This window comes from Mustela erminea, chromosome X (assembly GCF_009829155.1).
Source record: "Mustela erminea isolate mMusErm1 chromosome X, mMusErm1.Pri, whole genome shotgun sequence".
Taxonomy (NCBI): domain Eukaryota; kingdom Metazoa; phylum Chordata; class Mammalia; order Carnivora; family Mustelidae; genus Mustela; species Mustela erminea.
This window is the reverse complement of record NC_045635.1, coordinates 15278479-15300945: the sequence shown is the minus strand read 5'-3', so window position 1 is coordinate 15300945 and position 22467 is coordinate 15278479. Positions and strand designations below refer to the sequence as shown.

At 46.9% G+C, this 22467-nt stretch overlaps 1 protein-coding gene across 7 annotated transcripts in view; it reads left to right on the top strand.

Moving 5' to 3' along the window:
* SH3KBP1 (SH3 domain containing kinase binding protein 1) overlaps positions 1 to 22467 on the top strand; it is a 337564-nt gene that overhangs the window by 298390 nt on the left and 16707 nt on the right. For all 7 annotated transcript variants that reach the window (XM_032331651.1, XM_032331653.1, XM_032331647.1 and 4 more), the window contains one exon: positions 8844 to 8929. In XM_032331651.1, coding sequence (XP_032187542.1) covers positions 8844 to 8929 — 86 coding nt within the window. The remainder of the gene's footprint in view (positions 1 to 8843; positions 8930 to 22467) is intronic.

Sequence of the window (22467 nt, the reverse complement as noted above, 5' to 3'; positions counted from 1 at the left end):
GAAGAGAAAGGTAGCTAGTGCAAGCGTTTGGGGTGCTTAAGCATTTGGGTGCTTTGGCCATCATTTTGAGTTTGGACTACTCAAGTATTCAAAATGCCTTTCAAACAGTCTTAGTGGTGCATCACGTGGTGTTTGAGTGTTTCCCTTCTTTTCCCCAAATCAACACCCAGCCATGTCTTTGGAGAATTTAAGAGAAAGATCTTGGCTGGTAGTTACAGAGGTGCGTGCCATTGGCTCATGGCTGGTAACTCCAAGTGCGGAATGGTCCCTCCAGGAGATTACAGGGGGAGAAGAGGAGAGAGTGGAGCCAGTATTATTTATAGGGTGGAGGAAGAATGAGGAACCCTCAAAAAGGGTAGATGGTGTTGTCATGGAATCTACAAGAAAGGAATATGGAGCAAATGGAGCTGGGTGGATGTCACACCTGAGTGTGTACTAGAATCACCTGGAAGCTGGTTAAAACATAGTTCTCTATTCCCCAAAGTGTCCAGTTCACTAGATCTGGGTGAAGGCCTGAAAACCTGCATTTCTAGCAAGCTCCCAGTGCTGCTGCTGCTGCTGGAGGTTAGCTGACCACGCTGTGAGGTACACCATAGGTACACCCGGGAGACTGAAGGGCATCCACAAGCTTTGGTCACTAGTGTTGGCCCTGGCACTCCCAGTCCAGGAATTTCTATACAGTGGTTGGTAGCCAGAGACAGAGCTGGCGCGAACTGAAGAGAGAATGGGCAGGTGGCCAAGCTTATGTAGACTTGGCTTGTGAGAAACTTGGCTACGGAAAAAAGATGAAAAGTGGGGGCTTGTAGATGGATGCAGTGATGAGAGGGGTGGGTGTGTGTGTGTGTGTGTGTGTGTGTGTGTGTGTGGCCATCCATTACAGATATTCATCAAGTACCTGTATTTCTGGCCGGGCCTTCTTCTAGGGGTTAGTTAACTGTGGTAACCAGGCTAGGCGTGGCTACTGCCCACCCATTGCTTTGGAGCTGGCACAGCAGGGCGGACAGCCCACTCCTCTACCTCCCTACCTGGTGACTTCGAACAAGGTGCGCACCTCTCCGCATCTCGGTTTCTGAGTGCTCGAGTGAGGCCCGCCTTGCCCAGGTGTGCAAATTTAAACAAGCTGCCACACTTCAGGCCCCTGACTCTGCCTGGCGTTTGAGAGGCAAATCCGTGTGTGCTTCTCCTCCTCCCTTGAGATGCTCCCTGGGTGACCTCGGTGGGAGAGGGCCTTCCACGTGGTGGCAGGCAGGTCCTGTGCTGTAGCCCTGAGGGAGGGAGGAAACATGGCCACTCTCGGACAGCACCTCAAGAAGCCTCTAGGGTGCGGAAGCATGAGCAACCTCCCCGCGAAGCAGCTAGAGATTCAGGGAAGGCCATGACTGAGGGAGGGGAAGATAATTTATGGACCAGAAGACTCCCATACGGCACGGGGGATCAGACCTTTCACACTGTAGGGACGTGTGCAGTCTTCGCTGGCCTCATTTCGCGTGTGTCTACCCTTCTCTCTTCCTTCCAGCCACCCCTAAAATGACTTTTCTTTCTTGCTGTGAGAACCAGCAGTAACGATGGGGTTTTAGCCCCAGCCCAGAGGCCTTGGGCCTTGATGCACACTGATGGTTCTGCCAGTGGTGGTCCAGATCAGGCAAGGGACCAGTGGGAGACCGAATGCCTCACACGGGCCCAGTACTGGTTGGGTCAGACAATGCTTTCTTCATGGGCTCGCTCTTTGAACACATTCCCTCAAGCGGCACCTCACAAACTTTTCTGAGTTGGGTGAAGATGAGTTCCCCCTCTTCCTGGCATCTTTAAAGCCCCTTTCCCCCTGAGATGCCCAGCTGTGGGTTTGCAGATGAGGTCTGCTAGGTGCTCCTCCTTTTGCTTTTCGGGGGTTGTGGGTTTGTGCTTTGGATGGGCTCAGGAGAGAGGCCTGTTCCCACACACGCTTGCAGAGTCTGCACAGAGCACAGAAATTTGGAGGCGAGTTAAGTGGGCAATGTCCCATCACCTTCCACTGCGTCTTCACCACCTATAAATAGCCAAGCTTGTTTGTACGCATCCAAACAAGGACGCAGTGCAAGGCGAGAGCTGCCAGCAAAGCCGCTCTGGTTCCAGTCAAAGTGCTGGTGATTCCTGGGATGTCTTCGGCCGCCGGGTAGGTATGTAGGGACCCGCATATATCAGTAGCACCTTTGGACCCTTATTTCTCAGAAAGTGGAGGGCGCCTCCTCCTGCCCTCCCTCTGATGATTGAAGGAAACTGGGCTTACCGCTGTTACAATTTTGTCCTTTCCCAACAGAAGGACTCTACCTCCCCAGGACAGTGACATCCCAGGGCGGAACTCTCCTAAAGGACTGGCTTCATATCTGCTACCTTTACAGATGGGTAGAGTCCTCTTACAGTTGCTTATTGGAAACAGGAGAGAATCTCCTGTATGCGTATGCAGCTACGCATTTGTTTATTGCCATCCCAATTGTGGTGGGCAAAGACCGGACTGGATGTCAAGAAGCATCCATCTGGTTTCAGCTCTGCCACTAATTAGCTGTGTGGCCCCGGGCACCTAACTGCTGTCCTTGGAGCAAAGACCCTTGTCTGTAGTAAAATAGGGGCTTGAGCTGGGCAACACATACCCAGTTTTAGCGGTCAGAGCCTAAGTGTGCGATGTCACAAGCAGGTGGGCAGGAAGCGATCACTTCCTTTGGCCTCACTTCCTTGGTGCACATTTGGACCAGGACGAGGCAGGTACACAGTCAGGTGGGGTAGTTTCACATTAGAAGGTGGAAAAAAACAAGGAACAAGAAAGAGGACAGGGTAACTCACGTCATTTCTCTATGAGCTTTACATTGACATCTGCCACCATCCAAATGTGTTGACACCTCCCGAGTGGGATGAAAGCTGGAAACAAAGCAGGACTTACAGGGTGCGCCTCGGTTTCCTGAGCATGAGGACAGGCCATTTCTGTTTCCTCTCCTTTCCTTTCCTTCTCAGCTTTTTTCTTTGCCCTGTAACAATTTTTAGGCAGTTAGAGCCCAAACATTTACATCAAGGTAATAGATCCTTTCGAGAGTGGGCAGGAGGTCTGCCAGAAAGAGTCCTCACCTGGACTTGAGATTTTCCTTCAGTGGGGGTCTGTGGATTCCCTCTTTTCCCCTTCAGCCCCACTCACCTCCAAAAGGGTCATGGATCTCTCGGGTGTGGTATTTGATGTTAGTCAAATATTAGTTAAATGTTAGTCAAATGTTAGTCCTGCCGTCCGTTTATTTATTTGCTGATTTGCTTGCCTCGGCTTCCTGCGTGCTTCAACACCTTTTCCAGACCACATGTCTTGGCTTAACTGTCCCAACTTGGGCTAAATTGGGCCATGCCACTGGCCGAGCTCATGTTCTCCAGGGATGCCCATGGCGCGTCTTCTGCATTTCCAACTGTACACGCCCTGTCTCCTGTCTTGGGTCTGAGCAGCCGGAGTGGGCACCTCTGGGCTGGTTGAGTGTGTGATTCTTGTTTATTAGGAATGCTTTTTAACTTGGGGACAAAGGCGATTTACCCAGCTGGCAGTGAGCTGCATTGGCACAGGCTGCCCAGCCTTCTCGATGACTCACCATCCCCCTGACCAGAGACTGAGGGAAGCAGCTTTGAAGAGTGGTCAAGAGCATGGGCTTTGGAGTCAAAGTTAGTAGGTTCAAATCTAGACCCTACTTTAGTGACCTTTTGTTAGCTAGTGACTTCATGTCACTGAGCCTTCGTTTCCTGATCTGTGTAATGAAAGTAAAGGGCATCACAGGTGGGGATCGTCAGGAAGCAGGCCCCGAGGCAGCATTTAGTGTGCCGCCTCTGTTTAGGGTGTAGTGCCCATGGAAGGGAGCAGGGAGCAGCGCTGGGCTGAGGGAGAAGTCGAGTTGTGATAACAGCTCACTGAGGCCCTGGCCGACTCCACAGGGAGGGGCTGACATGGCCTGTCTGAGTTGTCCTGTGTTGGGCTGATCTGGCCAAGATTTTTATACTGTGGAGTGTGGGCTGCCCTAGAAAGGACATGCCTTGGCTGAGGAGGTTCTCTGTACCTGAGGTGGTCCCTGGAGAGGACAGCAGCACCCCCAGTGGCAGGGGCAACCAGCCCTTTACCAAAGGGGGCTCTGGGCAATGTGGCCTCATGTCCTCCATGCAGAGCAGATACTCGAAGGGATGGATGTGAAAATTGAATAACGGACAAAAGGAGTTTATCGTGGTGCCTGGCTCAGGATAGGCATTCAGTAGGCAGTAGGCACAGCTCTCACTTCTGTGTGATTGTGGGTTCCACTCACTCCTGCCAGTGTCCTTGAGCTAGTTCCCCCGTCGTCTGCAGCTCAGGCTCCCTGTCCAGTAGAGCAAGGAGACCTCGCGCTGGTTGCCTGTTCAAGTCAGGTGTTTCAAGGGTCCATAACCAAAACTGCTAAGAAAAATACAAGACAATAGCATTGTTTTGATTTAAAAATCAGAAAGGAGTAATGGCGATCTTGTTCTGGTATCTTTGGCTATATGGGGATATGCCTGCTTTCTTTTATTTTCTCTTTTTATTCAACAGCTGACGGCATAGAAACTCACCATACATAAACCCTCTCAGGAGCTAGTAAATTCCAAAAGGATCAGATTTTTCTTTTCTCATTGAATTTAGTAACATCCTTTTTGCCAAAATGGTACCCATGTGTTGGGCAGACTGGAGGAGAGCAGAGACCAACCATCGAGGGCTGCAGCCTCATTGGGTGTCAGCTACTCCAAGCGTGTGCTTTGGAGAATTTCAGAAATTCTGGTATTTTTCAGAACTGAAATTCATTAGCATTATTGTAAGAGTCTATAAATACAGTGAAAAGCATTTACAAATAGACATTGTAAAACGCTTCCACACCCACAGTCTGAACACTGTCAAAACACCAGCTGCAGCTTCCTTACTTGGAAGGATCAGAACCTTTTTTAAACGACACCTACTGTGTTTTCAAAATAGGCTTGCTTCTGGCCCTGGATAGAAGATAATTTCAGCCGAAAGCCTGTGTCTGGCTCTTGACATGTGGGATCAGGGCTCAGAAAGATGGGGGGATCCTCAGTTCCTTCTTGTCCGAATGCCCCTGGATCTTTAGCATCCGGGGACAGGTCACTTGGGGATGGTACTTTCCCTTCCTCAGGTGGTCCCTCAAGGCTTGGGCCTCTTGGTCTAGGATTTGGAACTCCACACACCCCCACCTGGTTCCCAGGTGAGCTCCAGGTGTGGGACCAGGTGATCACAGGGGCACCTGGGGTCAGGGAGGTTCTTTAAGGAGTCTTTGTAGACAAGGGCTAGACCATCTCTTGTCTTGGCAATCATTTGTCCTTGACAGTACCATTGGGGAGAAAGGAGAGGGAACATAAGCTCCCTGAATTGTATGAGTCTCTGTTGTTAAAAGTGAACGTTAATGAAGGAAAAATTTTACCTATAGTCTTATCCCAGAGATAACTGCTGATAACATTTTGGACTATTTCTTTCCCATCTTTTTCCCTACGTGTGATTTGATCTGTTTTTCATTGGTTTTACATAGTTGGGATCATACTGAATATCCTCCAGCTTTTGGGGGTTGGGGGGAAATTGCATCTGTTGTAACAAATACATAATGCATTCCCCTTTGAGGACAAAGACAAACGCCTATGAATCCCACAGGTGTTTTTGAGCCTCTGTTGTGTGCCAGGGGCTGAGCTGGGTACTAGCAGTCACCCATCACACTGGAAGAGTCACCATAAATATTCTTCCAGTCTTAAAAAGAAATAATGATCCTTATTCCTAATACCTAACCAGGGCTTGTGGGTGTATGTACATAGAGGGTAGGTCACTTTTAATTTGTCTCTGTCCTTTGCCACTGTCACACCAGCCTTTGTCCTTCCTGTCATGTGTTTGTAGATATCATTTTTGTGGCTATATAAAAGTCCATCAAATGTAGGTTATTCACCTGTTCCCCTATTTATGAAAGATTCTAGTTTCAATTTTTCTTTATTACAAATAGCACTGTGGTAAACATACTGATCTCCAAAACCCATTTGGTCATTTCAGACAATTTCTTTAGCATAGCCTCCCAGAACTGGGCCAAAGCAGATGCCCATTTTAAATGCTATTGATATACAACCTATTCTTAGAAATTACTTCTCTTTACCCTGAGCCATTCCCCAAAGGCTCTGTGGTAACTTTCCAAAATGCATCTATAAGAATAAAATAGTTGAGAGTGACAGTGAGGGGGCAAATAAAGGTAGAAGAGTAATACAGCCTGGGATACAATGAGCACAGTAATGAGTGGTAGGGTTCTCCACAGTCTATTCAAGATAGGCTCACAGTTGACTGGAAGCTTCTAGCTGTCAAATCAAAGAGAGAAGTGGCGGCTCCGAGATTCATAGTTACCAAAATGCACGAATAAACCACATGTTCAGAAGCAGCTGAGCTGAGCTGTTCCGAGACACAGATCATTAACTGCTACATAAAGTTCCTTCTCCCACCAACACGCCCTCAGATTCTGTCCCCAGTCATCCCGCCAGGGCGTCACCTCAAACCAACTTTCCTCTTGGCAAAAAAAAAAAAAAAAGCCCAGTGGAATTAACTGGACTTTTGTTGCCTGAGTGACCTTTCTCCCTGGACAGAACACGTGTTCTCATAGGTTTTGGTCCTTGGTGTGTTCCCAAAAGGACAGGACTGTCTGGCTCTGGGTAGAATTTGAGTTGTGTTAGTTTGGAGAATGACAGCACCAAAGCATTCCAGCTCTGTAGTTAGAAAATAATAAGATTAGGAGTCCTCAAGTAGTTTTCAAAATGAAAATCCTTTCCTACTAATAATGGTGCATTTCCCAAAACATTTCATTCAGAAGGTTACCTTCAGTTAGTAGCCACTGGGGCCCTGCCAATAAAATGTTTTGAAATAAATTTCCTCAGTCTCACCATTCCTGTTGGCTTGAGGGTCTGTCCAAAGGAGTGTGCCCTGTGGGACCTGACCTTTGGTGGCCGGGGGATGGAGTCTACTCTGTCCCCCAGTCTGCTACAGTATCCTGGCCTGGGGGACTCCACAGCCTCAGGAGGTGGGGCTGAGGCAGGAAACAAATGCTCTGCTCTAAAGCTTAAGCTGCTTCCCCCTTCCAAGCACAGTGGCCCATGCTCTCCTTGAACTTGTACTTCAGCCGAGCTCTGAAAAGCCCAGAAAGTCTCCTAATACCCACCCACAGTTTTAGAGCTGTGTTTTCTCTCAGTGGAGGTCAAGCCATTTGGCCCAGCCCTTTTGGCCCAGAGTTCTTACTTTAAGACATTTAATTTTAAAGACTTACAGGTCAGTCTTGTTTGTTTGGGAACTGCCGGGGGCTTACCTCCTTCCACTGGGTCTTCTCTCCCATCACAAGGATATGCGAGTCACACTGAATGCTATGACCACTGCCCCTTCTTGACTGAAGAGACACGGGGGTTGACCCTATCAAGTCCCTCCCTTGTCCCCTGGTTTATAGGTCTCTTTCCTCAGTTGTCCTTCCCTCCCTCATTACCTCCAAGACAAACAGAACCTTCTAGTACTCAGCCCAGCAGTCTGAACTTTGCCTGCCTTTCTGCTCTGCTCTCTGGGGACCTCAGGCTTCAGCCCAGGGAACCCTGGCCACACTGGGCACTCCCACCTCCCCTGAGGTCCTTGTTTAATCATGCCTTTTACTGATATATCCTCTCTCCCTTTCCCACCAAGGCCCAGCTGGAAGGCAACCTCCACTGTGTACCCCTGACCACACCACACAGATCCCCCGCACTGACCCAGTCCTTTCGTCCCCTACGACTTCAGTGTGCATTTCCCTTGCCCAGCCTGTGCCGTGTGGGCCTATGTGTGTGTCTGTCTGTTTCTCCCATGGAGACCGTGAGCCCCTCCAGAGTAGGAACTACCTGGCGCGGCTCTATCCATATGCCCTACATGATGGGTATTTGACAGGCGAGCCTTGAGTAACTCTGCCACTCATTGTGTGGTTTGGCTTCAGGCCATGGTGACTGCCCAGAGCCACGAGATGGCCTATTTCTGTTGCTTTCCCAGAACAACTCCTTGGCTTCTCCCTCTCATTTTATGGGTGAGGATCTTTTCCTCTTTCACAACCATCACAGACCACAGATAATCTTGTTCAGGGCTCATCCCCCTGGAAGGGTCTAGAGATCTGCCCTTTGGGAGGAATTCGGAGGCACCTTCTATTCCTGTTTCTCTCCTCTTCTCAGAGGCCTGCTCCCACCCCTCAGGGCTGTTCCTTGCCCAGATACAGAGGGAAGTCACTTGTGTCCTGACGGGCACGGGGGCACCTACCCAAGAGCCATCTAATTTTACAGGCCTGGGCCCCAGCGCCAGCTTTCAGGCTGCCAGACCTTAAACTCAGTCCCTTGTGCCTGTCAACACCCCAGCTGATGCCTCCGACTCAGGCCAGACCACCTTTTTCTCAAGGTTAAAAGTAGCCGACCTTTGACAAGCAGCATTGGCTAAATTCCTTGCTCCTTAAAAGGGAGGCTCTGGTTATCATTTGCTGGTGCTTATTTGGCCATGGGGCGGGAGTAGGCCCCGCGCCGTACCCTGTGTACCCGCGGGAGGGTTAGTGGCTAAAGGTGTATTGCTGAACAGTCATTATTAAAATAGCCCTCTCTGAAAATGTGTGCTGGAGAGGTGGGCATCCAGTCTGTCGGCAGGTCTGACCGAGGCCCATGCGGTTGGAGAAGTCACTGGCTCCCGCTGGCTCCCTCCCAGACAACGGCGCCACCCGCCCCATGCACACAGCACGCTCCTTAACGTGTGTGCAGCGAGAAAGCTGACAAGGACACACACCAATTATTAAATGCCTGGACTTGTGTTTTTAATGTAGGGGTGACGGTCCAAAGATTGACTTGGTGGGCAGTTCGATTTCTGGCATCCTGGACAAGGATCTCTCGGATCGCAGCAATGACATCGGTGAGTAAGGCGAGCGTTCTGGCTTCTCTTCACAAAATTTTCAAAGAACTGCAGCGTTTGGGTTGCCCCTTCGAGCAGCCTGGTGAGAACGAACACAGCCATTTACAGGGAAGGCTAACAGCCCACCATTGGTGTTAGAAGTTGTGGTTTTGTAAAGGGGATGTGATGGTGATTGCCACATTAAAACAGAATGCCTGGAATTTTTACTCTCCCTGACCTTAGGAGAACAGTCTAAAGAAAAGAGGTGATGAATAAGCCTTTTGTAAAAGTGGGCATTAACACTTATATTCATAAGGTGAATGGGTGAGAATGCAGAACGGCCAAGTTCGTTATAGTCAACACTCAGTGTTTTGAGTTTGAATTTAAAATGAGTTCTGGCCTGATAATTGCTGATTGATTAAGAACATGGGTGAGTTTTTCAAAGGTCAAGATAGCACTGTGATGGAGGGAAAGGTAGCCAAAGTCTCTGTGGGGAAGCAAGTGAGAGGGTCTTCTGGGTGTGTGCGTGGGTGGCACCAGGTCGCATGTGTGCTGGTTGAGGCCACTATTGGTCTGACTCAGGTGACAGCCCTTTTAAGAAGTCTAGATTTGAGGGCTAAAAAAAATTTTTTAAGCTTTACATCTTCTATTTATACCTATCATGGTCATAATATTCTATGTAATAGGGCTACATTTTGGAATTTGCCTTTTTAAATTAAATTTTTTTACTTTGAAATAGAGATTTGCATGCAGTTGCGAGAAGTAATACAGAGAGAACTATGTACCCTTGACCCCTTTTCTCTCAATGGTAACATCATAATGAAACTACAGTCTGAGATCGGAACCAGGATATTGACATGAACACGTCCACTGGGCTCCCTGCTTTTACTAGTACCTGTGTGTCTTTGGTTCGTTATGGTTTTGTCACATGTGTTAGGTCTGTGTATCTTCCCCCTCGGTCAAGATACAGAACATTCTGTCGCTACCAGGATCCCGCCATGTTGCCCTTTTATAACTACACCCATGTCCCTCCTGTCCCCCACCCCTTCCCAAACCTCTGGCATCCGCTCTCAGGAACTGATTTGCCGTGGAAGATTTCCAGCATCTTTTGCATTGGCTGCTCGATTTAGAAACAAACATCTGACCGTTGGCGGACCCATAAGTTAAGGCACCGAGTGCCTAATGTGAATGATCCTGTCACCTGGGTTACTCCTCCTTTTTGGACTGTTGTATTTTTCCAAACCTGCTAATAGAGTTGTGTCTTTACAACTGCTGACTGTAGTCTCTGGCCTGATCTTATGAAGACTTAGTGGTAGGATATGTCATTGTGACTGTAAACACCAAAAATATTTGCTCTGTCTGCAGAGGCTTTTTGACCACCCCAGCCTTTGAGAAGCGCAGTCAGGAAGTGCGACCAAAGGCTTCTGACAGCTTGGGCTGATGGAATAATAATAGAAATGCCGGCCTGCTGCAGCTTTTGACCTGGTTAAAGGGCAGAGCAGAGCAGGGCAGTGATTGGCTATAAATGAGACGGAGTCATCAGAATGAGCCTGATGAAGTTCTGGTCTTGCCACTGTGGTTTAACATTCAGGCCCCCAATTTAAGGCAGGGTGGCCAGCTGGTGAAGTGGCAGAGAAGGTAATGTGGGGCCCCCCACAGGAAGGGAGGTGTTCTCCCTTCTCCAGGACACAAAGGGCTGTGCCTTGCTTGGGAAGAGCGTTGGCCTTTGGCTCTTGTTTTCTTTGGGTCTGGAGATGACTCGGGTGGCTCTCACCAAAATATGCATTTCATATTTCTCAGTCTGACAAGCTAGTTTGGAAATGTTGGGGGCCTCGATCGAAGTGGGTTCATCTACAGAAGCTCCTCATATGTGGAAACTGGGCCCCTGTTGTGTGTATTTGGGAGCCCAGAAAGAGCTGCTGAGGCTTAGTTTGCTCTCATTTTACCAAGAAGACGTTAATCCCCGAAAGCCCTAACTCCTCAAGCTAATCATGTCATGCATATTGTTTGCATTGCAAGAAACTATCCTCGGTGGCCTTGTAATCAGCCGCTAAATACTTCAATATCTACTCAAGGGCAAGGCCGAATGGCTACCAAGGCCCTCATACACAGGCCCTGCTGTCTAGCAGCTTTGTGTCTCTTTGGGCCTCTGGGACAGCAAGTGGAAAGTGAGGTAACACTAGCAGACTGTCTCACTGACCACTGAGTGGTGGAAGGTAATGCCAGTCACAGCTGGGGAGGCTCTGCGGTACCCAGATGCTCCATGAGTCGGGGGCAAACTCCTCTAGATCTAGAAGTTGGATTCACTGAGGCAGAAGCAGGCAGGGACTTCCCGTGGGAAGGCGGATAACTGAGCACAGATCAGCCTGGCCATAGGAGAGCGTTCACGGCGGCACAGAGGGAGGTTGCCCTGTAGATGGAGGTCTGGGCTGGATTCGGCAGAGGAGGGACGCGTCTGTGATTTATTCGGTAGGCTGTGGGTTGACATTGAAGTGACATGATCAGGTCTAAGCATTCCGATGATAACTGATGGAGCTCTGTGGGACCAATCGGATGAAGGAAAGATGGGTGTTGCGAAGTCAGGTTATTGGTAGTGCGGGTGAGAGGCAGTTAAGAGAGACCCTGCATTAAGCTGCCGCACAAGATTGCGAAATAAGGGCTGGATGTGGAAGCAGCAGAGCAAGAGAAGTATTGCCAGGCCTTGGGCCCTGACTGGGTTGGGGCGCAGGGAGGAGAAGAGAATCCCTTGTCAGCTGTGAGGTTTTAGGGTTAGGGAAAAGTGACTTGGGAAGCAATAAGCATGTCTGGGTGAGGAACCGGTCTGGGGGGAAATGTGGATTTATTTAAGCCTGTTGATTTTGAGATGCGGTCAGATGTCCCTGTGTTAGTGCTGGATGAGGTGGAAGCCAGAAGGTCGAGGCTGGGGAGAGCTGAGGTTGTAGAGGCCAACAGGGTTTGCAAGTAGAGATGAGGACCTTCTAGGAGACCAAGCGCAGGGCTGCACGTGCAGACCCGAGCGTGAGGAGCGCAGACTGCTGCCTCCGGGCCAGGAAAACCTTCGGTAGTTTACACGGCCTCTCCCGCCCCTCCCGGCTGCAGCTGCTTCACTGATGAAGGAAACTGATGTCTCTCCCAACTTCCTCACCTTGTCTTCCAGAGTTCTGGAACGTCCCTTAATGGGCTGCAGGAGAGAGAAATGCCTATTATCAATGCTATCGTCTGCTTAGAAGGGTTAGTTAAGTCAGGAAGATAAGTCAAGGTCTTAGCCTGAGAAAAGAGGAAGAAGGACCTAGAGCTTGATGACCAAACCACACGCAAAGTCCCCATCTAAGGGAAAAGAGGAATCTGGCAGCCTCTCAGAGGCCAAGGGGGAAACGGGTTTTAAGCAGAATGTCATTAGGCTCCGGGGCAGAAATGCTCTTGTTAGATGGGTGGATCCAGGAGCACAGGATCCCTCGGAGAGGCTGGCACTCTTCAGGGCTGCTTTGTGTCTCTGCTTTTGTAGCATTTTCTCATTGCCTTGACGCAAGAAGAAAATTATTTGTACCAGAATGTTTTGTTTGTGATTCAAACAATTGAAGCTGTCCAAATGTGGGCCACAGTGAATAGCCCATACAGCCCTGAAAGCCCTTAGACATCATCAGTGTTAGCTATAAATAAACTTGTTTCCTCTTAATAAAGCTATAATTTTAAATTATTATAATATTGAATTAGAGAACATGGTTTTTTCCAATCTCCTGTGGGCAGCTACCAGCATCTGTCAGCCCACAGTAATTTAGAATGAAATCAGTTAGTCCAAAACGAAGTTGTTGATGTTGGTTTGAGATACTGTGTATCAAACTTCAGGGCCATATTTCAAGGAACATAATAGGAGCCATGGATGAGCTCCAGAGCAGGCCTGCGCATGAATAGAAATGAAAATTAAATTGTCCAGTTTTCTCTTGCTGACGGAAGACTCTCTGCTCCGATTGAATGGGAGATTATAGGCCGAGGAGTCAAGTGCCATAACATTTACTTTTATTATGCCATATATTGTGGTTCCCACGGCACGGCAGGATTTATTATTACACTCCAATACCATGGAGATTTTCCGACTCTTTCCCACTAAAGCATGGAGATAGCAGCCGGCCCGCAGGTGGGAAGCCGCCTGGGAGCTAAGCCGTCCAGAAGCAACTGTTTGACTTGGAAACAACCCTTCCCATTTCTCATCTGTTGCTTGCCTTTGTTGACCATCGTTCCCCACCCATCCTGTTCAGGTCTCATCCCACTGTCCCCACTTCTTTCCCTTTACGAGACTGGCACCCCCTCCTCATGTGGGGAAGCTGGGAATTTCTCCTCCGGCTTTCCAACCCGATCCACAGATACGCACTGGACATGGCAATCAATTTGGGGGCCAAGGTTTGCCAGCTTTAAAGTTGATGGACTTAGGACATAAAACTGGTTTAGAAGATCTAAGTTTAACTTCATCCTGTCCTCAGATTCTTACAGATGCCTCCCAGCCTGTGGTTCATTTGGACCAGGAAATGCAAAAGCACTTCCCTGCTGACACCTTGGCAATGCTAGGAAGACCTCATTGATTTGGGATCCTGGAAAGGTTCTGAAACTGGATTGTCATGATGGTTACACAGCTCCATAAATTCACTAAAAATTATTTTTTTTAATATTTTATTTATTTGAGAGAGAGACAGTGAGAGAGAGCATGAGCGAGGAGAAAGTCAGAGGGAGAAGCAGACTCCCCGTGGACTCCAGGGTCATGACCTGAGCTGAAGGCAGTCGCTTAACCAACTGAGCCACCCAGGCACCCAAAAATTATTAAGTTGTATGCTTAACCTGGGTGAATTTTGTGATATACAAATGATACCCCAATAAAGCTGTTAAAAGCAGCTCTGGCTCCCATCCAGGGACACAGGTCACAATTCTACAATTCCACACCAACTTATATCAGGACTATTTGAGAAGCTATATGCATGTCCCCAGTGTGACGACAAAAAGCAAAAGAGATTGGGCTTTCTAGGGCCATGTGCTTTATACCAAGGAAGTGAAACATCTTGAACTTCTGGTGGATGATCTTGAACCTAGTCAGCACTCTGAGCATTTTTGGTGTCCTTCCTGCACTTTGGGACACTTGGCCTTGGCTCCAGTTCATTTGGAAGAGGGTCTATGCCAGACCTCTCCCTGCAGTGTCCCTGTGTGGCTCCCCACCTCTCCCCTAAGACCATTAGGGCTCACAGTCTAGGTTGCACTGAGTAAATGAGGTCAAGCTGGCAACCAGTACTGATTTCAAAATCATCTCACAGTCCTAGAAGAGATGGGCTGATGGCAAGGCCTTGTCCTTCTCGGCCTAGTCTTCAGCAGTCTGTGGGGTTGGCTAGGTTTTGATGCTTAGTTTTGATGGGTTCTGCAAGCCTCTTTCATCCCACCGCATCCAATAAGAGCAAAAGTGGTGAACGTTCAAAGTGCCCACAGGAAAAGGTGCATGAATGCTGTAGAAACAGGTGGGGGTTCAACAGATCAAAGTGGGGAGATGATGATATATGTTTCGCCCCATGAGAGCGATGTGTTTGGCGGCATGAATGATTCTAAAACAGAGGGAGCAATGCCATCCTCCCTGGGGGACCTCCAGTCGTCTACCGGCAACAAGGAAAAGGAACTGACAGGTAAGATGAGCAGAGGGACGTTCGGGTGTTCAGCAGATGTGTTCCAATGCCTCTCGGCTTGGAGAGGCTCACAGTGCCCACTACCCGTGTGGACCTGGGACCAGCCCCAGAAGCTCACCTGTGCCCAGAGGCAGTGTGTCCTGCTCTGGGATTTTGGTCGCCCACTTTGACGGCCAGGGTTCCAGCAGCCTTCCTTCAGCCCAGTGGCTTGAATGTCTCTGCCACATGCTGAGACCACTGGCACCTTGAAGAATGCAAATGCGGAGGGACACCCAGTGGGGGCAAAGTAGTCTATACTCAGCAGGGAGACTTACACAGTAAGCTTTCTTACTTCCGCACTGTGCTTGACTGAGGCCTCGGTGCTGAGAACGTAGGCGGAAGCAAGAAGGGAACAGGTGACATGCACTCTCGGATTGCACATGGCCTTCATTTGGCCTGCAGTGCCCTCTGCCCGCTGGCCGTGGGCTCACAGATTGGCAGAGCCCTGTTACGGCTTCTGTTCTAAATATCCAGAGGGATCTATCACCTGCCAGAAAACCACACTCAAAGACCTCTTTGTCACGCTAAAAGCATTAGAGACAAAACTACACCTCATTAAGGGGGACATTTGAGTTATCAAACTCCCTTCTCTAGCCAAGGGCCCTTGTTAAGGCCTGATGTGGATGCCTTGGACGAGACCACCTCCTGCTACCTCAGATTTATTAAATGAGAAAAGTGATGAGCACTTAGGAGTGAGGTTGGTGCGCCCCGCTAAAGGGTAATTGGATCTGGTGGTGACAAGCTAAAGATGAGGTGTCAGTGAACAGGGATCCCTGATTTAGAGCCAGAGAAGCCGCTTTATTTAGCTGCGTGGTGACCTGCGGTGGCGCTCCCCACCTCCCCACACTTGAGTCATCTCTCGCTGAGGTGGTTCGTGTTCTCTGGAATTCAAAGACTTACACACACACAAAAGGCTTTTAATTTGAGGGACTGCTGACTTTCATTTTACTAATTGAGGACATCTTAAAAAGCAAATGCCATTGCTTGGTAGATTTAAAAATTGGACAAATTTAGCTTACTGGGAGACTCACAATGTTGACCTTCTTTTCCTTGGCACTTTATAGACAGGTGGTAGCTTTGTCATGGACTCACACCAGTTCTTGGGGAGGCTTCTGAAAATTACGCGTCCAGCACATATGTGCAGAAATGAGGGTCTGGGGAGAGAAATGTCGGGGACAAACCAAAGGCCCCAGAGAGAGGCAGGTGTTCAAGCGTGGGTGAAAACTCAGTACTGCCCAGAAATGTACAATTAGCAGATTGATTTTTTATAGGGTTACAGTTACTTTTTTTCAGATCACTCATGCAACGTCACATTTTAAAGGGTGCTTTTTTTTTTAAGATTTACTTGAGAAAAGAGATAGGGAGCATGAGCAGGAGGAGCAGAGAGAGAGAAGGAGGAGAGAAGCAGACTCCACATTGTTGTGGGGGGGCGCCCAACGCAGGGTTTGATCCCAGGACCCCAAGGTCATGACCTGAGCCCAAACCAAGAGTCGGCCACTCAACCAACTGAGGCACCCAGGTGCCCCTAAAGGAACCTTTAAATGCTTTATACCTCTGTCCTCTTCCTTCCCCAAGGCTGGAGAATGGAAGCCTCCAGTTCTAGAGGGGTCTGTCCCTCCCAGTGTGGTAACAAGAGCACTGGGCTTCGGACAGAATGTCTTTTCTCCTTGAGTTTTTTTTTTTTTTACTTGGCATTTAATTTTGGGTTCTGTGTAACTCTAGGCATTAGGATATTGTTGTTTCACACGCAAAAATTTTCTTTTATGAGTGAGTGACTGCTCATCTTGTCACTCAGTAAAGTGCCATTGAATGAGATGAAATGCCCTGTTCCTCGAGTCCCTGAAAGGGGACATGTCCTCTGGACACACGCCCCACTGTAGCAGGCCATCCACCATGGCACACACCTCTTTGGGTCCCAGATTTTTTTTTTTTTTAGTAGAGTTGACACACAATATTTTATCAGTTTCAGGTGTGGATCTTGGTTTCTTATCTTTAAACCAGGACCTTGGAGGAAATAATCAAAGCAGCCCAGTTCAGCCTCACAGGCTTGTCTGTCAGGCTCTGTTTCTTTTAGCTACATTTTCTGGACATTAAGAAAACTGCTCTTTTTTGGTAACCTCTGATTCCTCTTCAAGATTAAATAGCTTATTCTTTTGTTTGACTCTTAACTGCAGTTCCCTCAGTTTTGTTAGTTCCTTTAACCCAAACTGCTAATTTGGCTCTTTCTAAGGTCTCATCTAGGTTTTTGGCCCGAAGATTTTTGCTTATAAAAGATTTGCTGGCCAAAGTCCCTGGATGGCTCAGTTGGTTAAGCATCTGCCTTCAGCTCAGGCCATGATCTCAGGGTTCTGGAATCAAGCCCTGCATCGGGGCTCTCTGCTCAGCCAGGAGTCTGCTTCTCCCTCTCTCTCTGCCACTCCCTGCCATTCGTGCTTTCTCTCCCTCTCTCTCTCTCTATCAAATGAATAAACAAAATCCTTAAAAATAAATGAATAAAAGATTTGCTGGCCAAACAGAAGTTTAAGTAATTAACAATTGTGAGCGTAACAGTTAAGGCATTACTTTTTATAAAGCTTTTAAAATTATTCATTCACCTTTTAAAAATGTATCATGAGTTTTGAAAAATATTGATGGGTAGGATGTTTGCCATCCTAAGTACATTTGACCTCATAGAGCAAACCCTTATACAGAAACAAGATCATTCCACAGAGTCACCGAGTATGGGGTGTGTTAGAGAAACCGTGGGTTCCCAGGTTAGGCACACTTGGATTTGAAGGATAGCTCTGCAAGTTCCAGGTTGAATGGCTCTGAGCTCCACTTTCTTCTTAGGTATCACAGGGTTAGTAATACCCCGCTGCATTAGAGGGTTGTTGTAAAATGTAGACCTGATGATTTGAAATGGTGGGCACAAAACAGGGGCTTTCCGAGTGGTAGTTGGCGTAGCTATAGTCAGAGCGAAGAACCAGGCATCAACCTACGTTCTCACCAGGACTCCTGTTATTAGAAAGCAGGAAAGTTCTTGGACACATACCATAATCAGCTGACTGAAATTCCGTAGCGGCATCTGAAATCGTTTCTTACATGATCTACTCGGTTGTATTTGGGTTTTAAAGAACTTCTCCCCACCCCATCCCCAGTTACAAAGGGAATAGGTACTTTTAAAAAAAAGAAGAATGCAGGAAGGTAGAAAGTGAAAGTACCCTCAGGGTCTCAACCTCTCTTTGAGATAATCACTGTTAATTTGTTGTACAGGCTTTTAGACTTCTATCTTTCCATGATTGGATAGATGGATGAATTTTTACAAATGTGATCAGGTTGTACGTACCATTAGGGTCCACAGTTGTCTTTTGAAGTGAATAATGTATGTTTGCATCTTTGCATGTAAGGCACATAGGTCAACCTTATATTTTTAATGTCAATGTAATATTCCATGGTGTGATTCTAGCAGAACCAGCTCGCTCGGAGCAATGTTGCAAAGAGCAGCCTAGGACGATGATCTCTAGACAGGGACACCTGCACCGTGGGGGGCCACGGAGACTCCCCAGGCCATGGATAGTGCCTCATTTCTTATGTGCTCTTTCTTCAAACTCTTCTCCTGGGAGACCCACTGACAGGCTGCTTCTCCCCTTGCATTCCCCTTTCCCAGTGACCCAATCCCAGCTTACACAGCATAGCCAATCTCTTGCCCGCTCCACAGGTAGGCAAACTCCCACTGCAAACCAAGAGACACTTCCAAGATTGTTGTTGGACTTGAGAAATTGAGTGACTTTATTGACTGGACAAAAAAATCCATTTATAAGTTGGTTGATTTCTAATTCTTTGCTTCCAACAAAATTGAAGGAGGCACCGACTGAGTTGTTCATTGATAGATTGTTCAAAATAGTTCTTGGTGATGCTAGACCACTGTCTGATATAACTTGGAACGAGTTCAAAGAATTGAGTGACGTTGTGATAACAGAATTCTTTCCATTCCTATATACTTCAATTTATGTGAACAAAGTTTCTTGGCACTTATATCTATAAAATGAAAAATAGGAATAGAATCAGTACCAAACCATGTCATTCTCATGTTAAGTAAAATCATACACATGTGCATAAAGTTATCTGGGGGGAAAGCCCAATAAGATTGCCCTCTTTTATGCCAACAGATTATGAAAATGTGTGGTACGTGTGTATACATTTGCTTTGATCATTTATAAACTACTAGTAATTGTCATGGTAACTCCTTCCAGAAGAAAAACCATTACACTTAGAACCTTAGCATTTCAGGAACTTAAGAAATCATAAATTTCTATTTATAACCTTGTTTTTTATAGAAGAAAAGATGATGAACAAAAGACAAAATTAACAAAAGCACAAAGATGCATTACATTAGAGTAAAATCCAACAGTATGACAGAAGTACAAATTCAGAGAGGGAAAGGGGTGGTGCAGAATTTCCAACTGCTAACGAAAAACTTATTCCTGATTTTTTTTTAAAGATTTGTGTATTTTATTTGAGAGAGAGCTAGCGAGCCCAGGGGGAAGGAGCAGAGAGAGAGGGAAAGAGAGTCTCAAGCAGATTCCAAGCAGAGCATGGAGCCCATCATGGGACTCAGTCTTATGACCCTGATATCGTGACCTGAACAGAAACCAAGAGTCAGATGCCTAACCGACTGTACTACCCAGGTGCCCCAGCTTATCCATGATTTTTTAAGATGGATGACAGCGGTTGTTAAGCTGTCATGGCATTCAAATGTATGTGGAATATACTTAAGAGAGCAATATCATAGTTATCTTTTAAAGTATAGCAGAAATTACATCTTTGTGACAAAAACATCTCAAATTTTAGATGTCAACTTTTTAGATGTATAAGGGGGCACGTGGTTTTTCAAAATTATTTTAGGAGGTGCACCAGTAAAACAGTTTGAAGACCACTGGCCTCGTAAATAAATATATCATTCTACACTTACATAAATATTTCTCTTTTTTCAGATTTTATTTATTTACTTGAGAGAGAGAGAGCACAGAGAGAGAGGGAGAAGCAGACTCCCTGCTGAGCAGGGAGCCCAACAAGTGGCTCAATCCCAGAACCCTGGGATCGTGACCTGAGCCAAAGGCAATCGCTTCACTAACTGAGCCACCCAGGTGCCCTGACATAAACATTTCTATGGATCCGTTTCTAGAAGTGAGCTATCTGAAGGTGTATGCACTGGCATTTTGTGATAGGTATTGCCAAGTGGCATTACGAAAAGGCTGTGCCAATTTATATTCCTATAATAATAGCATAACCACTATTTCCAGTAAATACATTATTTCCTAAACTATTTTGCGTAACAAATTCAGGCATGTAGTAAGTAATTTTTAAAGGAAAGCAAATCTGAAAAGTTATTTTTCCCCACTTCTCGTTGCCTGTTATCAGTCCCTGTGAAGCATTTTACCACTCCTCAGGGCTACACTTCAGAAAGCCATGCCCCCCTTCCCGTCCCGCTTCTCCATATTTAAATTAGGTTCCCATGCTATCATTCCTAATTTCATCTTCTACCTTTCTTTCATAGTAGCTAGCAGAATTTGTAATGGTATGTATAAAAGATCATCCCTCTTGGGGGCTCTAAGCTTTGTGAGGCGGGGACCATGGCTATTTTGTTCACCCCCGTATCCCTCCGTGCCTAGCCCAGAGCCTGGATTGTAGGGCTCCCTTAGTGTATATGGCAGAATGAGTGGACTGAGCATAAATGAGAAGAAATGCCAATACCATGATGTAGGCTCGTGATAGAGATCTTCATTGCCACTAGTCATATGTGGCTATTTAAGTTTAATTTATTTTAAGTAATCACACTTAGCCATATTCCATGCACTCAGCAGCCAAGTGGGGCCAGTGGCTACCATGTTGGATGATACAGATACAGCAGGTTTCCCTCATCACAGCAAGTTTGAATGGATAGTGCTGTTAGAGAGTGATTCTACTTTCATTCTCCTAATTGTAGCTATGCTTGGCACACAGTAGATATTTAATAAAGATTTGATTAAGTGAATGAGCAAAGAAACTCCTTATCTCCCTCTCCTACTCTTCAGCTACAAGTTTCCACATAAAAGTTACTTTGTACTGAATAGCTAAACTGTCTGACTTAACTTGCCTAACACCTTCCATTTCTTACCAGAAATTTCCTTCAGGAAGCCAGTCCCTTTTTCTTTCCACTTAAAAACACATTGGAATAAGTATATTTTTTAAAGTAGGCTCCATGCTGGATGTGGAGCCCAACACCAGACCTGAACTCACAGCCTTAAGATCAAGACCTGAGCTGAGATCAAGAGTCAGGCGCCTAACCAACTGAGCCACCAAGCACCCCCCCCAAACACATTGGAATAAAATAAAAGAGCTTATTATAAGAGCATAGAGGGGTTTCTTCACACACACAAGATTATATTCCTAGTATACATTCCTATTACAGTCCTAGTATCTTTTCTTGTTCTTGGTATAGAAATAATTCTCAGAATCGGTTTAATCAGTTCAGGTAAAATATTCCTGCTGTCTTTTCAGTGCTCCATAGTGGAAGGAATTCCACAGACATGAATCTGAATGCGGGCCCTGTCACTTTCTGGTTGTGACCTTGGCTAATTTGTCTAAACTCTGATCCTCTGTCTGTCTCCCTTTGTGGAAAAGAGTAGCCTACCCTGCATGGGTTTTGCACAAGTTACGTGAGCGTGCATGTGTGAAGTGTGGCATCGTGGGCTGGCTGAACAGTGGCTCAGACCTGCTTCTTCTCAGTGCTTGTGTCTTCCACACTTCACACCTGGATTACAGATGAAAACACAGCAGGTAATTTCCTATATCCTTCCACATTTTGGAGGGTTTATCTTCCCATAGAATCTAATTGTTCCTTAAATGAGAATTTTTCATTTGGTAACTCAGCTAACACAGGTGTTCATTTGACCCCTACTAAACGGCCCGTATTTGGTGTCTGCACATGATTTACACACTAGTCACATGATCTACATGCAGGGTGAGGCTTCCTGTCCAGACTGCCTTAAAAAAGGAAGGAGGGAGGAAGGAAAAGAGGAAGGAGAAAAAAAAATGTTTTGTTTTATTCTTTTCATTTAGTCTTGCTCTTAGATCTCTGTTCTCAAATCCCATAGCTCCAACAATGGTATACTGAAATAAAATTCTACCTGATGATTTGAAAGCATTTTCATATAATTTCTCATTTACAAAAGAATGACCCTACAAAGCTGATAGCTCAGATAATTCTCCCATTTTTCCCCCCTCTGGTGGAAATACTGAAGCCCAGAAAGGTTGTTTGTTCATTTATCCAATAATCATTTATTAAATATCCACCAGAAGCCAGAAATGACATTAGGCCCTGGGGAAATATAGATAAAAGCCATAGCTTCTTTTCTAGCTACTGGGAGACAGATAAGTCAACAAGGAAAGCCAGTCAGGGTGCTAAGTGCCGAGATTGGAGGGGTGGGTGAGTAGGGGAGCACCCAGGCCAGGCTTTAGGGTGCAGTCTGGCTTTTTGGAAGAGGACCTGGTCGCTCAGCCAAGCCTTGATGGCCCCAGGGGAAAGGGGAGGGGAGGGAAGTCACGCAAGGGACAGAGACAGAGGTGGGCACTAGCCATACCTCGGGGGCCTTGGCCACGCTAGGTCACCAGGATTTCCTGGGAACTTGGGAAGGATTTTAAGCAGAGAAGGGGGACATAGTCAGATCTTCACCTCACATGTGTGTCTGGGGGCTGCCATGGAGTGGTACCAGGTTAGGAGTGAGAAGTCCATTATAGCCTTTCTAGGCCTGTAGTCCACAAGGAGCCCCGCCAGCCGTGATGATCCTTGACAGTGACATAGAGAACGGATAGCTTCCCAAGCTACTAGGAGGTAGTGACACC